The following is a 17,498-nucleotide window of genomic DNA, read 5'->3' as shown; positions in this document are numbered from 1 at the left end:
AACTTGTCTACAAAAGCATATACTTAAATATGCTGGCTTATGATTAAAAGGTTGTATGCTATTTTTGCAGAAAAATACCTTTTTCTTGCTGTTTCACTTCAAAGTACATTGTAGACACTGTAATTATATTAAAGGTCACTTCAAGACATGGCATCTAGTAGCCACATTTGCTCATAATGGTAAAAGTGCATGAAGCAACATGAACACTAGAATATATATATATATATATATATATATATATATATATATATATATATATATATATATACACATATTTAATATGTTTCTTCTTTTACATAAGGAGACTGTCATTTCTATAGATATGAAGGAGTATTCTTCAGATAAAGAACTGAATAGTGGTTTAACATTCCATGAATAAAATATTGTACTAATAACCCCCTTTTCAGCTTGCAAACATTAAGTAAAATATTGTAGAGGTTTTCATTACAAAATGAATGGATTTAATTTTGTTTTACTATTTTGTAATAAAGGGAAACAAAAAATGCCTATTAAAACAGGCTAGTGCTTTCCTTTATCTAGCAGAAAGCTATAAGCAGGCACTGCAGTGGCACAGTATTTATGAAAGAGCATCACAGATGGTATCTGTTAAATTACCAAATTTAAACAGGGTTTTAAACACAGCACAAGTATTAAATGCATCTTACTCTGTGGGAATCTAGGCGGATTGTCATTGACATCAGTCAGTGTGATGTTCACCGTGGTGGTCCCAGATAATCCTCCCATCTGGCCACCCATATCTTTGGCCTGAATAACTACTTGGTAATGTTCCCTGTTCTCTCTGCTCATATCTGGTAGAGCAGTTTTGATTATGCCTGCAAAAGGGAAAAAAAAATCATTTCAAACATTTTCACATAGAATGTACTGCATATGAAGGCATTGTCAGCAAATTCACATTTAATTACATCTTATTCAGGTTAAGTTAAAAACAAGCAGAAGTAAAGAAGCTAAACTGATATATATAATCAGTAATATTTCAGGATTGAAATGAGGTTTATTGTACTAACAGAAAATGTGCAATATGCATTAAACCAAAATTTGACCGGTGCAAAAGTATGGGCACCTCAACAGAAAAGTGACATTAATATTTAGTAGATCCTCCTTTTGCAAAGATAACAGCCTCTAGTCGCTTCCTGTAGCTTTTAATCAGTTTCTGGATCCTGGATAAAGGTATTTTGGACAAACAATTCAAGTTCAGTTAAGTTAGATGGTCGCCGAGCATGGACAGCCCGCTTCAAATCATCCCACAGATGTTCAATGATATTCAGGTCTGGGGACTGGGATGGCCATTCCAGAACATTGTAATTGTTCCTCTGCATGAATGCCTGAGTTGATTTGGAGTGGTGTTTTGGATCATTGTCTTGCTGAAATATCCATCCCCGGCGTAACTTCAACTTTGTCACTGATTCTTGAACATTATTCTCAAGAATCAGCTGATACTGAGTAAAATCCATGCGACCCTCAACTTTAACAAGATTCCCGGTGCCGGCATTGGCCACACAGCCCCAAAGCATGATGGAACCTCCACCAAATTTTACAGTGGGTAGCAAGTGTTTTTCTTGGAATGCTGTTTCTTTTTGGACGCCATGCATAACGCCTTTTTTTATAACCAAACAACTCAATCTTTGTTTCCAAAATGAAGTTGGCTTGTCCAAATGTGCTTTTGCATACCTCAGGCAACTCTATTTGTGGTGTACGTGCAGAAAGGGCTTCTTTCTCATCACTCTCCCATACAGCTTCTCCTTGTGCAAAGTGTGCTGTATTGTTACCGATGCACAGTGACACCATCTGCAGCAAGATGATGCTGCAGCTCTTTGGAGGTGGTCTGTGGATTGTCCTTGACTGTTCTCACCATTCTTCTTCTCTGCCTTTCTGATATTTTTCTTGGCCTGCCACTTCTGGGCTTAACAAGAACTGTCCCTGTGGTCTTCCATTTCCTTACTATGTTCCTCACAGTGGAAACTGACAGGTTAAATCTCTGAGACAACAACTATGAACAACTATGTTGAACAATCTTTGTTTTCAGATCATTTGAGAGCGGGCTGTCCATGTTCGGCGACCATCAAACTGAACTGAACTTGAATTGTTTTGTAGAAAGAAATGGTCCAAAATACCTTCATCCAGGATCCAGGAACTGATTAAAAGCTACAGGAAGTGACTAGAGGCTGTTATCTTTGCAAAAGGAGGATCTACTAAATATTAATGTCACTTTTCTGTTGAGGTGCACATACTTTTGCATCGGTCAAATTTTGGTTTAATGCATATTGCGCATTTTCTGTTAGTACAATAAACCTCATTTCAATCCTGAAATATTACTGTGTCCATCAGTTATTAGATAGATCAAACTGAAATGGCTGTTGCAAACACCAAAATATTTAGAACTAAAAATGATTAAGATTAATAGGGGTGCCCAAACTTTTTCATAGGACTGTATATATATATATATATATATATATATATATATATATATATATATATACACTCACCGGCCACTCTATTAGGTACACCATGCTAGTAACGGGTTGGACCCCCTTTTGCCTTCAGAACTGCCTCAATTCTTCGTGGCATAGATTCAACAAGGTGCTGGAAGCATTCCTCAGAGATTTTGGTCCATATTGACATGATGGCATCACACAGTTGCCGCAGATTTGTCGGCTGCACATCCATGATGCGAATCTCCCGTTCCACCACATCCCAAAGATGCTCTATTGGATTGAGATCTGGTGACTGTGGAGGCCATTGGAGTACAGTGAACTCATTGTCATGTTCAAGAAACCAGTCTGAGATGATTCCAGCTTTATGACATGGCGCATTATCCTGCTGAAAGTAGCCATCAGATGTTGGGTACATTGTGGTCATAAAGGGATGGACATGGTCAGCAACAATACTCAGGTAGGCTTTGGCGTTGCAACGATGCTCAATTGGTACCAAGGGGCCCAAAGAGTGCCAAGAAAATATTCCCCACACCATGACACCACCACCACCAGCCTGAACCGTTGATACAAGGCAGGATGGATCCATGCTTTCATGTTGTTGACGCCAAATTCTGACCCTACCATCCAAATGTCGCAGCAGAAATCGAGACTCATCAGACCAGGCAACGTTTTTCCAATCTTCAATTGTCCAATTTCGATGAGCTTGTGCAAATTGTAGCCTCAGTTTCCTGTTCTTAGCTGAAAGGAGTGGCACCCGGTGTGGTCTTCTGCTGCTGTAGCCCATCTGCCTCAAAGTTCGACGTACTGTGCGTTCAGAGATGCTCTTCTGGCTACCTTGGTTGTAACGGGTGGCTATTTGAGTCACTGTTGCCTTTCTATCAGCTCGAACCAGTCTGGCCATTCTCCTCTGACCTCTGGCATCAACAACGCATTTCCGCCCACAGAACTGCCGCTCACTGGATGTTTTTTCTTTTTCAGACCATTCTCTGTAAACCCTAGAGATGGTTGTGCGTGAAAATCTCAGTAGATCAGCAGTTTCTGAAATACTCAGACCAGCCCTTCTGGCACCAACAACCATGCCACGTTCAAAGGCACTCAAATCACCTTTCTTCTCCATACTGATGCTCGGTTTGAACTGCAGGAGATTGTCTTGACCATGTCTACATGCCTAAATGCACTGAGTTGCCGCCATGTGATTGGCTGATTAGAAATTAAGTGTTAACGAGCAGTTGGGCAGGTGTACCTAATAAAGTGGCCGGTGAGTGTATATATATATATATATATATATATATATATTTTTTTTTTTTTTTTCATTCGTGTGGGCAGTGCGCGGCAAGCACACGGTCCCCATTATAGTCTATGGGGTCCATGCGCTTTAACTGTACAGTGCTTGCAGTTGAGCATGTATTTTGTCCGGGGGGATCCTAATGCGGACGCCTTCTGGATGGAACACATAAGCTAGTGTGAACAGAGCATAAAAACTTCCTGGGCTCTGATGGTGGACTCTGGTACTAATGTTAAGCCACTGGCTCAACATTCATCTATACTTCTGCGCTCTATGAACTTCTAGTCTCCTGAGGAACCCCTGTATTTTGAGGGGAAACACTTAGAGAGCCAACCAGAGTTGATCCAGCAGTGGAAAATCTATCTAGGAAATCTTTTTTTTCCGGCAGATGATCTTCTTAAAGATCCCATGGATTGCAGAGCTGACACTTTCTTTTAAAAAAAGAACATACGTATCCATAGCACTTTTTTTCTAAAACTGCTATAGCAGTGGTTCCTGTCTCTAGAGCTTTGAGATTATGGTTGAGCCAGTTAGAGATAGATATCCAAGATGGAGTTCCCAGAGAAGAATTGATGGAGCAGCTTTACTCCCTTAAATTGGCTGAGACTTTGTGCTGATTTTTCCTTAGATACATTAAGAATCCCAGCAAAAAAATCTGTATAATTCTGTATAAACTCACTTTGAACATGTAAGACTTTTTAGTGAAAAACTTGATCAGCTTTTAGATGCTAATGAGAAGATCTTTGGTATTTCCTTAGGCCAGAAGGAGTTGTAAGTCTCACTTTTGCTATCAGAGGAGACAAGAGATGTTTCTTAAGAGAAGAACTAGCAGAAGAACAGATCACAGTATCTGTTTAACCTTATCAGAGGTTCAGAACCACTACTTCAGAAAAATCTAAGAAAAAGCAGGAATATGTAGGTGCTGGTAGACAGGATTTTTGACATTAGGAGTTAAAGGATGTTGGCAGAAATTCTTCCCAGCTTTGTACAGAATTACTTCAGACAAATGGGTTCTGGACTTCCTAAAAAAACAGATATGTCATAGAGTTGCAACACAAACAAAAATATCATTTTCTTCTAAATGATCAGCAGATTCCTCATGTTTTTCCTCTTATACAGCAGTTCCTGATAAAAGGAACCATACAAGAAGACCCAGAAAGCGAAGAAGGTTGTGGAACCTATTCAAGAATCTTTCCAGTGCCAAAAGCAGGAGGATCTTGAATGTTTATCATAAATCTCAGATCAGTCAAATCAATATGTGAGGAAAATTAATTACAGGATGGAAACAATAAGGACAGCCACAGCAGCTTTATAGAAGGGCCAGGTTCTTGCACATACCAATCCATCCAGCATCAAGGCAATTCTTGAGAATAGCAGAGGATCATCTAGGATCAGTCAGACACTACCCATTCAAGACTCTCCCTTTTTGTCTAACTTCTTCTCAAGAGTCTTCACCAAAGTGGAAGTAGTAGCAGTAACAGCCCTGTGTTTGCAAAGCCATTCAAATATTTCTGAATTTCTGCAACGTCACCTTAAAGTAGCCATTACTCTTCTAGGGAACTTGATTCCAGATAAACTGTGGAAAAGGCAGGAATAAAGACCATTCTGTGCTGTCTTTGGACAACAAAGAAAGTACGATTCCAGGTAAACCCAATTTTCTCTTTACACAATAGTTTAAACATAGCTGTTTTAAAACCCATGAGTATCTATGGGGTAATTGACATGTCTATTTCCCCGTCTTTTAGCCCTCCCAGGACTAACACACCTACATAGAAATAAATCAGTTAATCAGCATGATCATATTCCTATCTGTTTGATGGACAAGACTTTTTTAATGTATTAACTTGGGTGGGTATGCTGCGCTGCCTTCGGAAAGTAAAATTCCAGGTAAACCAAATTTTCACTTTCCTATTCCTCCTGTGGCAGCACAGAAGGGAACTAAGTCTAAGGGGGTGAAGATCATCACTTGGAAACCTGATTACGCACTACTGTGCCAAAGGCTGGACCATCAGAGTGGAAGTCCAGATGAGAGTGTTTGATGAAAGTAGAGGAAATGCTCCAGGAAGCAGCATTACAAAAATCCGAGAGTTTGCACGGGAGCATGTAGAATGTGCTCTCACGGAAGCTGATAAGGTGAAACCTGATCTGTAGGCTTCCAAAATAGTAGATTTCATCCATTTGGCCAATGTGTCTAGTAGCATGTCTGTTTTTTTTTTTTTGTTTTTTTTCTAAGCACTTTTTTCACATAAAAAATGGACTTGCTCTATTTTTGTCTGTTTTGATGGACATAGAAATAGTTATGTGAATAGGCGCATATAAATTTATGGGTTTTAAAACGGTCATTTATTCATGTGATTTACTGTATACCATAGATGGACCATTTTTCACGAATGTTAGGCCCATGAAAATAGCACTGATGTGTAAATCCAGCCTTTTATTTGTACACTTACATATCATCATTGAATAGTAGGTGAGTACTACTCGGAGTAGACAACAGAGGCCAAACTAGGCATTGGTGAGATATATATCAGCTCACAAGATGCTACTTTAGGGAAAAAAAACATACATTTATTAGGAAATACAAACATGTCCATCCTTACCTCAGCTGAAATTGGTTAAAGGGGTTGTCCACTTTCAGACCAATATTGAGAGACAAATGTTATTGTTTACATAATAATAAGTTGTACAATTTTTGTACAATTTTCTAGATCTTTGCTTGTTGTCATTCATTCTTTTATGTATAGTGGATAAAACTCTGATCATGGACATGTGTTGTACAGTCCATGTTTGATCACTGTGCTGTGCTACCTCTGTGCCAATCACATGACCATGGATTGAATGTTTATCCACTTAAAGTAAGCAGAATGAATGACAGCAAGCGGAGATCTAGGAAACCAAGAGGAATTGATACAGAAAGTATATTGGAAAATTGTACAACTTTCTATTATACAAACAATAACATTTGTCTCCTAATATTGGTCTGATAGTGGCCAAATCCTTTAAAGACAATTTCTTGCTAGTCAGACTCCTTTCACAACACAGACATTGAATGGCCACACACAGAAACATATATAATTGATATCTTGAGAGATAGTATCTTAAAATCCTGTTGATTTAAATACTTGGTCACATGCAGATATCTGGATATGTCCAATCAAGTGTAAAGAAGGGCACATCTTTATTATCTTTTGTTTGATACATTAAATTAAGATCAATTTTCTTCCAGAACATCTTGAGTATATTGTCTACTTACACGTAAATCGATTTTAGATTAGAATTGTAGACCTCTATCAATAACTGGTTAGCAGGAATTTTATATATAAGTCCATATAATAGTGAAAAACCTTTTGTAAATCTACATAAATCCATAGGAAAAAATGTACTCCATATTCATAACGTCTCCTCTAAGTAAACTAGTTAAGCTGATTTTGGTAAGTATTTTAGAAATTTGGTCTGTAATTAATGTATTAACATTTATTAAATACAGATAATTTGGATAATTTTTATTTTATTATTGTAACACTTTATTTTATTTTTTTACTATTCTAACATATTCTATTTTAACATTTTATTTTAACATTTGTATTTCAACATTAACGAAACTAAGACAAGCAGTATTACAAATGCATGTCCCTTTTTTTTACTTTTTCCTATGTAATATTGATGGCTATAGAAGTAGACTACTCTCACTTCACTATTTGCAATACAAAGTCTTATGCACCACTTATCTGTAAGCCAAGGCCAAAATAAAAAATTTAAATCCAGTGGGTACAAATACAGCTGGACTTTTGATCATGGACGCATTTAGCACAAGATAACTTGGCAAGCTAACTCTGGCATAGCATTTGAACTTTTGTTGAGAATCATTTACCAAATATAATAGAGTGTGTTTCTTAAAACTAAGTGAAATGTTGACCATTCTACATATAGTAAATAATTAAAGTTTGCAGTATATTTCATGACCTCAGAGAATGACATTATATATATATATATATATATATATATATATATATATATATATATATATATATGAACAAACGAAAAGAAAAAACCTGGTGGCGCACACCAAAAAAGTTGTATATATTTTTGAATTTATTAGGAATCCTAATAAATTCAAAAATATATACAACGTTTTTTGGTGTGCGCCACCAGGTTTTTTCTTTTCGTTTGTTCTTATAGTCTCCCACCGATTGCACGTTTCCAGCCAGTCGGTCAACTAGGGTGTGCAGCCATCTCCTATACTTACCATTATAAAGCCATTTGGTTAATGACGATTTTACTATTATTAAACTTTTTTTTTTTTTTTTGGTTTTGGATCATGGGGAGCGCATTAATCTGAATTTAGTTTTTTTTTTTTGCTAAATATATATATATATATATATATATATATATATATATATATGTATATATATATACAGTACAGACCAAAAGTTTGGACACACCTTCTCATTCAAAGAGTTTTCTTTATTTTCATGACTATGAATATTGTAGATTCACACTGAAGACATCAAAACTATGAATTAACACATGTGGAATTACCGTATTTTTCGGACTATAAGACGCACTGGACTATAAGACCTAGGTTTTAGAGGAGGAAAATAGGGAAAAAAAATTTGAAGCAAAAAAATGGTAATAATATTTAATATATGGGAGTTGTAGTTTTGCAACAGCTGCAAGGCCACGTTGACAGGTGACCCTGCAGCTGTACGGGGACGCATAGAGTGTTTTTTTTTTTTTTTTTTGCGGGGCCAGATGTACTTTTTAGTTTACCATTTTGGGGAATATCTATTGCTTAGGTCACCTTGTATTGAAAAAAAACCCGGCGGTTTATGATATATGATTTTCTACTGTAATATATATTCTAGGGAAAGGAGGTGATTTAGAACTTTTATTTCATATTTTTATTATATATTTTTAAAGCTTTTTTTTTTTTTTTTTTTTACTATTTTCTTCCCCCCCGGGGGCTTGAACCTGCGGTCACTTGATTGCAAGTCCCATAGACGGCAATACAACTGTATTGCCGTCTATGGGACATTCTGTATATAAGTATTACGGTTGGTCATAGACCCAGCCGCAATACTAATATAGCAGTGACAGGCCTGGGAGCCTCATTAGGCTCCCGGCTGTCACCTGAACAGGTCGGCTCTTGCGATATCGCCGCGCAGGAGCCGGCCTGCAACTTCACAGGTACGGGGCCGGTGGGGACCGGCCCCGGGGGAGAAGGGGCCACCGATACTGACCCGAGGGATAGACGCCGGCACAGGTGCTGGGGCCTGAGACATCGCTGCGCTCCTCAGCCCTGCATGAAGCCAGCGGCGGGGGGACGGAGGAGCGGAATAGCATCACCCCTGCAGCTGCTGGCTTCATGCAGGGCAGAGGAGCGCAGCGATGTCTCAGGCCCCGGCACCTGCATCTATCCCTTGCCGACATCCGTCTCTCTAGTACAGCGGATGCCAGGCGCCACATTCGGACTATAAGACGCACCCTTCTTTTTCCCCCAAATTTGGTGGAAAAAAGTGCGTTTTATAGTCCGAAAAATACGGTATATACTTAACAAAAAAGTGTGAAACAACTGAAAATATGTCTTATATTCTAGGTTCTTATCCCAAGATTTATCCCAAGAATATTGGGATAAACAACATACCTTTGGAATGTACTGTATGTCACTTTCATAGATCTAAAGAAAAACAACTTTGAAGTTTGAGAGTAAGTTTTTTGGTCAGGAAAAATTAGCTTCAAGAAAATTCATGAGGCGTCTTTTGAGGCGTGTTTCAGACGTTTTCGCATTTAAAAAGATCACTCCTATGTAATTTTTTTTTTTTTTTCTGCTAGCGGATTCCACCTCAAGAAATCAATATAAGTCCATGGGAGGCGGAAAATCTGTGTGGCGTTTTTTTAGGTGTTTTTGCAAAAAAAAAAAAAAAAGTGCCAAAAACCGCTAGCGGTATGGTGAGGCGTTTTTTGGTCAGGATTTTGAGGCAGATTCCTGACCAAATTCCTGACCAAAAAACTCTGTGTGAACTTACCCTTATGCAACTTAGGCAGCTGGAGCCCTGAGGATGGGTCTTTGGCTCTCTAGAGCACTGCTCTTGCACAGATCCCTAACCAATGTCTGTTTGCACCACCCTGTGCAGTAAGGGTAAGTTCACACGTATTTTTTTGGTCAGGATTTTGAGGCCGTATCCGCCTCAAAATCCTGACCAAAAAGACGGCTCCTATTGAAATCAATGGGAGCCGCTCAGAAGTTTTTCTGGGAGCCGTTTCTTCCTGGAAATGGGATTAAGCCTAAAGACACTCCCTCCTCCTGACCAGGCCCATTCATTGGGCCTAATCCGGAGCAGAGTGCACTGCACCGGCTTTCAGTCGTGGCCACCCAGCTTTTGGTCCAGAACTTGAGGTGGAGGCCACCTCAGGGTCCGGACCAAAAATCACCATGTGAACTTACCTAAGAGTTGATCCTCCCACTGCTATTCCACTTGAGCAACAAGATCAGTGCTCCCAGAACTGAAGGCTTGCAAAAGTGACATGCATAAGAAAAGTTTATCACCGTAATGGGCTCTGTAGTACAGTGGTTACAGTTACATATGTCTAGGTAAGGTAATAGACTACATTTAATAGTATACCAAACAATATGTATTCTTTCTAGAAAAACAATATTTTGTAGTTTATATGAGATCATATTTTGGAGATATACATTTTTTTTTTTTTTTAAAGAACTAAGAAATAGATTTTTTAAAAAGTTGCATTGTTTTAGTACTGACCTGTATCTGGATCAATGGCAAAATATGGCTGTCCTTGAATAATACTGTATACAATCTTTGCACTATTTCCATATGAAGGATCATCGGCATCTATGGCGGTTACCTGAATGACTGAGGTGCCTGCAGAAGGAATATAAGATCTGTAATATAGCAATGATCTGAAAAGACTATAAAATAAAATCTATCAATAAAAAGTAATCCTGTGAATGTTAGGCCTGGTTCACATCTGCGTTTGGTATTCCGTTCGGGGAGTGTACTTGGGACAGCACTTTTCTCTTTGCATGATTTGTGTGGACACAGCGCAGAAAACACACGGAACCCATTACCCAGTCTATAAGGTCCGTGTAGTTTCTTTGATAACCTCTTTTTAATGTATTCGGTATTCCGTTCAGGGGGTCCCCAAAAGGACTCCCCAAACAGAATACCGAATGCAGATGTGAACCGGGCCTTATAACACAATATGAATAGTGGATATGTTTAGGCAATAATTTGTCTTTGTCTTCAGAAGAGAGCAGAAGTACCTTAACAGATTCACAACCAGGCCATTTTCCATGGTTCGTGAGCAGACTCAGTTTCAGTTTTTTTCATACATTTGGTTTTTGTAACATTTTTTTCCTTTAGACCAGGGGTCCTCAAACTTTTTAAAAAGTGGGCCAGGTCACTGTCTCTTGGACCATTGGAGGGCTGGAATATAGTTTAAAGGGATTCTACCATTAAAATCACATTTTTTCTCGATAACACATAGGAATAGCCTTAAGAAAGCCTCTTCTTCTCCTACCTTTTGATTTCTTCTTTGCCCCGCCATTTGGTTAAAATTCCGTTTTCTGTCGCAAATGAGTTATCTAGCAGCACTGGGGGCATCCCCAATGCTGCGAGAGAACTCTCCAGTGCCGCCTCCAACTTCTTCTGGAACGTCATCTTTATGCATCTTCTTCTGGTGCAGGCAGAGCCGACTGAGCATGCCCACAGGCCACAAGAAAATGGCCGCTTACTTACTGTGCAAGCGGCCATTTTTCTTGTGGCCGCGGGCATGTGCAGTCGGCTCTGAGCGAGGCACAAGGCGTACAAGTTTCACTGCCTGCACCGGAAGAAGACGCATGAAGATGACATTCCATTGGAACCAATCAAGACAAAAGACTGTAACCATGTTAGGTTAGAGAATATGAAACTGTTTGAAATAAATGGCATTTTAAACACAGAAAAAGTATGCAACCGTGTTATTTTCAATTTTTTTTTTGTTCTATTTTTTAACAGTTTTTAAAGATTCTGAAAAATATCAATCAAGACAATCACAATTCCCTCAAAATGTTAATTTTAAATATGCATGAAAATTGCACTAAAGGTGATTTTATCATAATTTTACTTGCCTCAACGTGACAGAAAAGTGTCAGACCAAAGTGTGTTAGACTGTACTTTGGAAAGCATAAAAAGAAACTGCCTGTAGCATAGTCAAAAGGTGAAGCAGAGTTTTGCATGAAATGAATAATTGTACCACCTCTGGTCCAGAAAGGGTGAAGAACCAGAAGAGGCATGATGACCCAGAAACACTGTTAGGTTATGGCACCTCAGGCCGTAACTGCAGCACTAAAGCGCTGTGGGAAGAACCGCTGCGTGAACGCATTGCGGTTCTTTCCGCAGCGCTTTTAAGATAAAGTTCACAGGGTTTTCCTCTGCAGACTTTCTCTTACCATTATATCTACAGGAAAGCCGCTGGCATTTCCTGTAGATATAATTGACATGCTGCGATTTGCAAAGCTGCAATGACTTTGCAAATCGCAGCGTGTCCACGCTGTGATCTTTTCCGCAAAGTGGGGATGGGATGGATCGCATCCTCTTTGCCTGCACTGTACAACACCGCAATTTTTCGTCTCTGCTGCGGGCAAATCGCGTCGTTTCTGATCCGTGGGGCCCCGGCCTAAAGTTGCATAAACAATACAAAGGAGTTATCAGGATTTACATTAGCGAACCCTACAATACTCAGTAATTATAGAATGCATGAAACTGCAAAGAATAAAAACACAGAACAGTACACTGGCGGGGATTTCACATCAGTCACATGTACTCTGTGGAAAGGGGTGACTTCCATCACCTTACAATAGTAAATCTACTGACATTCAGTTTATTTTATAGACTGTATATTTCAAACAACCAGAATGTATTTTAATAGAGACAGTAGGACTGATTTATTATTCCTTGTATGCTATTTTATTTTATCCACACATATATCCCTAGAGATGAAAATTGTGTTAACTATACCTGCTACAATGAGAACAAATTATTCATCTAGCCATCTTAGAATATATGCTCACACATCAGATTTGTCTTGACTCCTACATCTTGTGGCCATGCTACTTTAAATTCTTCTAACTGCAGAATCCATAAAGGCACATTTTTTATTAGATTTTACACCTCTAAGGACCCTCTATAGGAACTGAAGTCTCTCCTTACTTCTTTGGGATATTATTCAATATCACTTGGCTCATCTAAACTGAAAACTAGTACGTGAACTATACCAGACTAATGAACCAGTAAACTACAGTGTTTAGTTCACTATCAAGATGGTTAAAATAGGAAACAATAAATGATCGGACGTACCCAATACACCTACACCTCCAAAACTTCAGGGTGACAGAAGTTTCTAAAGAAGAAATGACAAGCCCATTCCCTAAAAATGATGGAGCCCCACACAGAAATTGACTCATCAGAGGACACTGATGTGGACAATACTATGGAACTGGAAGCCAATGAGTTATTGTCTGCTCCAATCTCTAAAGTTTTACAGTGCAAACCACTTTTAAGTTTTTTTGAGTCAATTTCAGTAAATCTAAAATACTCAATATAACTATACCAAACTAAATTCTTTGAAGATTTTTACTCCTTCTCTTCTTTTAACCCCAATAAAATACTTGGGCTTTGGGATTACCCAATGTACATGCATGTTATACGGCTATACAATTAAACAACTTGAGATGGTTAAACGCACCAGTAACTAATATGTTGGAAAGTTGATTAAAGAAGCGCAGGGCACATCATTCTTTAGAGATCTGTAGCTACTGATCCTGCCACCCCACACCTTGAAAAGCTTGAACCCCACAATAGCTGCGGACTCTGAGACTTGGGGATGTTTACAATCCAGACTAGCTCTGTTACCTTTGATTGTTCTTTCACACTCACTTTCAAAGTCTTCTAACCCTCTTATGGAGAATGTGCCTATCGAGTCCTACTAGACAAGATAATGTTTGAATGCTTACAGGTCTTACCCATTTAAATCCTCTAAACTTCTACTCCTGCCTCTTCCCCTCTCAGTTCACTTTGAGGAGCAATTGTACAGAATTTGTGGAAAATATCTACCCTAATTAGTATCATGTTTATGTCGTAAAGAAGGAGTTCTTGAGATCGGTCTCCCTGTCACCATGTCAAAAGGTATTAGGCATTTTCTTGACAGATAAAGAGGCTACTTCTGTTTTATCTGTCTCTCATGACCTCTCTATCTGTATCAGAATACAGAAGACCTGTTATAAGTTACTTACAAGGTGGCAAAGGACACCCACATTACTGTATGCATACAAATTGGCTCCAACAAACGTGTTGGTGGTGCAAAAGCCTTGTTGGCTTTGTCTTATTTTTTTATGGCACTGTCCATTATTAGTTCCCTTTTGGTCCCAGGTAGAATCAGTATTTAAAACTGTAGTCTACTCAAGGTTCACATTATCACTACCAAAAATAGCTCTAGCACTTTCTGTTGCACACAGATCTGACCCTCAAAATATGATCTCATGGCGCACACTTTCTGGCCATTAAAATGGCTGCTGACAGAGCTGTAGATTTGAAGTTGGAAAGTAGGTTTTAGAGACAGATACCTTAAAATATAATAGTTTTATGGTTACACTACAACTACCACCCTTGGGTAGATGCAAATGGTCTCTGAGATCTCACTACTGTGTTTCAATGATGTATGTACTAATGTCTTGAAAAGTTAAATAATTTACTATACTTTGTATAGCTTTGCATCACCCCAGAGGTTTTTACTAGAGATGAGCGAACAGTGTTCTATCGAACTCATGTTCGATCGGATATTAGGCTGTTCGGCATGTTCGAATCGAATCGAACACCGCGTGGTAAAGTGCGCCATTACTCGATTCCCCTCCCACCTTCCCTGGCGCCTTTTTTGCTCCAATAACAGCACAGGGTAGGTGGGACAGGAACTACGACACCGGTGACGTTGAAAAAAGTAGGCAAAACCCATTGGCTGCCGAAAACATGTGACCTCTAATTTAAAAGAACAGCGCCGCCCAGCTTCGCGTCATTCTGAGCTTGCAATTCACCGAGGACGGAGGTTTCCGTCCAGATAGCTAGGGGTTAGATTCTGGGTAGGCAGGGACAGGCTAGGATAGGAAGGAGAAGACAACCAACAGCTCTTATAAGAGCTAAATTCCAGGGAGAAGCTTGTCAGTGTAACGTGGCACTGACGGGCTCAATCGCCGCAACCCAGCTTTCCCAGGATCCTGAATGGAATACACTGTCAGTGTATTCCCGTATACCCGATATATACCCCCGATACCCGTTCCAACGGTGTGCCCCCCCACCTTCACCCCAGAAATACCCTGCAAGTCCCCTAGCAATAGGATTGGGGCTATATACACCCACTATTTTTGCTACTGCCATATAGTGCCATTGTCTCACTGGGAATTCAAAGAATATATTGGGGTTACATATCACTTCAATTCCAGGGAGAAGCTTGTCAGTGTAACGTGGCACTGACGGGCTCAATCGCCGCAACCCAGCTTTCCCAGGATCCTGAATGGAACACACTGACAGTGTATTCCCGTATACCCCATATATACACCCCAAATCCCCGTTCCAACGGTGTGCCCCCCCACCTTCACCTCAGAAATACCCTGCAAGTCCCCTAGCAATAGAATTGGGGCTATATACACCCACAATTTTTGCTACTGGTATATAGTGCCATTGTCTGACTGGGAATTCAAAGAATATATTGGGGTGACGTGCACCCACAATTTTTGCTACTGCTATACAGTGCCATTGTCTCACTGGGAATTCAAAGAATATATGGGGGTTATGTGCACCCACAATTTTTAATACTGGTATACAGTGCCATTGTCTGACTGGGAATTCAAAGAATATATGGGGGTTACGTGCACCCACAATTTTTAATACTGCTATACAGTGCCATTGTCTGACTGGGAATTCAAAGAATATATGGGGGTTACGTGCACCCACAATTTTTAATACTGCTATACAGTTCCTTTGTCTCACTGGGAATTCAAAGAATATATGGGGGTTATGTGCACCCACAATTTTTAATACTGGTATACAGTGCCATTGTCTGACTGGGAATTCAAAGAATATATGGGGGTTATGTGCACCCACAATTTTTACTACTGGTATACAGTGCCATTGTCTGACTGGGAATTCAAAGAATATATGGGGGTTATGTGCACCCACAATTTTTAATACTGGTATATAGTGCCATTGTCTGACTGGGAATTCAAAGAATATATGGGGGTTACGTGCACCCACAATTTTTACTACTGGTATACAGTGCCATTGTCTGACTGGGAATTCAAAGAATATATGGGGGTTATGTGCACCCACAATTTTTAATACTGGTATATAGTGCCATTGTCTGACTGGGAATTCAAAGAATATATGGGGGTTACGTGCACCCACAATTTTTACTACTGGTATACAGTGCCATTGTCTGACTGGGAATTCAAAGAATATATGGGGGTTACGTGCACCCACAATTTTTAATACTGCTATACAGTTCCATTGTCTCACTGGGAATTCAAAGAATATATGGGGGTTATGTGCACCCACAATTTTTAATACTGGTATACAGTGCCATTGTCTGACTGGGAATTCAAAGAATTTATGGGGGTTACGTGCACCCACAATTTTTAATACTGCTATACAGTTCCATTGTCTCACTGGGAATTCAAAGAATATATGGGGGTTATGTGCACCCACAATTTTTAATACTGGTATACAGTGCCATTGTCTGACTGGGAATTCAAAGAATATATGGGGGTTACGTGCACCCACAATTTTTAATACTGCTATACAGTTCCTTTGTCTCACTGGGAATTCAAAGAATATATGGGGGTTATGTGCACCCACAATTTTTAATACTGGTATACAGTGCCATTGTCTGACTGGGAATTCAAAGAATATATGGGGGTTATGTGCACCCACAATTTTTAATACTGGTATACAGTGCCATTGTCTGACTGGAAATTCAAAGAATATATGGGGGTTATGTGCACCCACAATTTTTAATACTGGTATACAGTGCCATTGTCTGACTGGGAATTCAAAGAATATATGGGGGTTATGTGCACCCACAATTTTTACTACTGGTATACAGTGCCATTGTCTGACTGGGAATTCAAAGAATATATTGGGGTGACGTGCACCCACAATTTTTAATACTGGTATACAGTGCCATTGTCTGACTGGGAATTCAAAGAATATATGGGGGTTACGTGCACCCACAATTTTTAATACTGCTATACAGTTCCTTTGTCTCACTGGGAATTCAAAGAATATATGGGGGTTATGTGCACCCACAATTTTTAATACTGGTATACAGTGCCATTGTCTGACTGGGAATTCAAAGAATATATGGGGGTTACGTGCACCCACAATTTTTAATACTGCTATACAGTTCCTTTGTCTCACTGGGAATTCAAAGAATATATGGGGGTTATGTGCACCCACAATTTTTAATACTGGTATACAGTGCCATTGTCTGACTGGGAATTCAAAGAATATATGGGGGTTATGTGCACCCACAATTTTTAATACTGGTATACAGTGCCATTGTCTGACTGGGAATTCAAAGAATATATGGGGGTTACGTGCACCCACAATTTTTAATACTGCTATACAGTTCCTTTGTCTCACTGGGAATTCAAAGAATATATGGGGGTTATGTGCACCCACAATTTTTAATACTGGTATACAGTGCCATTGTCT

The 17,498-nt window shown here is 39.3% G+C and overlaps 1 protein-coding gene across 2 annotated transcripts in view; it reads right to left on the bottom strand.

The window, feature by feature from the left end:
• LOC142200510 (cadherin-9-like) overlaps positions 1–17,498 on the bottom strand; it is a 180,514-nt gene that overhangs the window by 35,282 nt on the left and 127,734 nt on the right. For both annotated transcript variants that reach the window (XM_075270934.1, XM_075270935.1), the window contains 2 exons: positions 10,500–10,619; positions 666–833 (listed from right to left, as the gene is read on the bottom strand). In XM_075270934.1, coding sequence (XP_075127035.1) covers positions 666–833; positions 10,500–10,619 — 288 coding nt within the window. The remainder of the gene's footprint in view (positions 1–665; positions 834–10,499; positions 10,620–17,498) is intronic.

Source organism: Leptodactylus fuscus, chromosome 4 (assembly GCF_031893055.1).
Source record: "Leptodactylus fuscus isolate aLepFus1 chromosome 4, aLepFus1.hap2, whole genome shotgun sequence".
Classification (NCBI taxonomy): domain Eukaryota; kingdom Metazoa; phylum Chordata; class Amphibia; order Anura; family Leptodactylidae; genus Leptodactylus; species Leptodactylus fuscus.
This window is presented reverse-complemented; position numbering and strand designations above follow the sequence as displayed.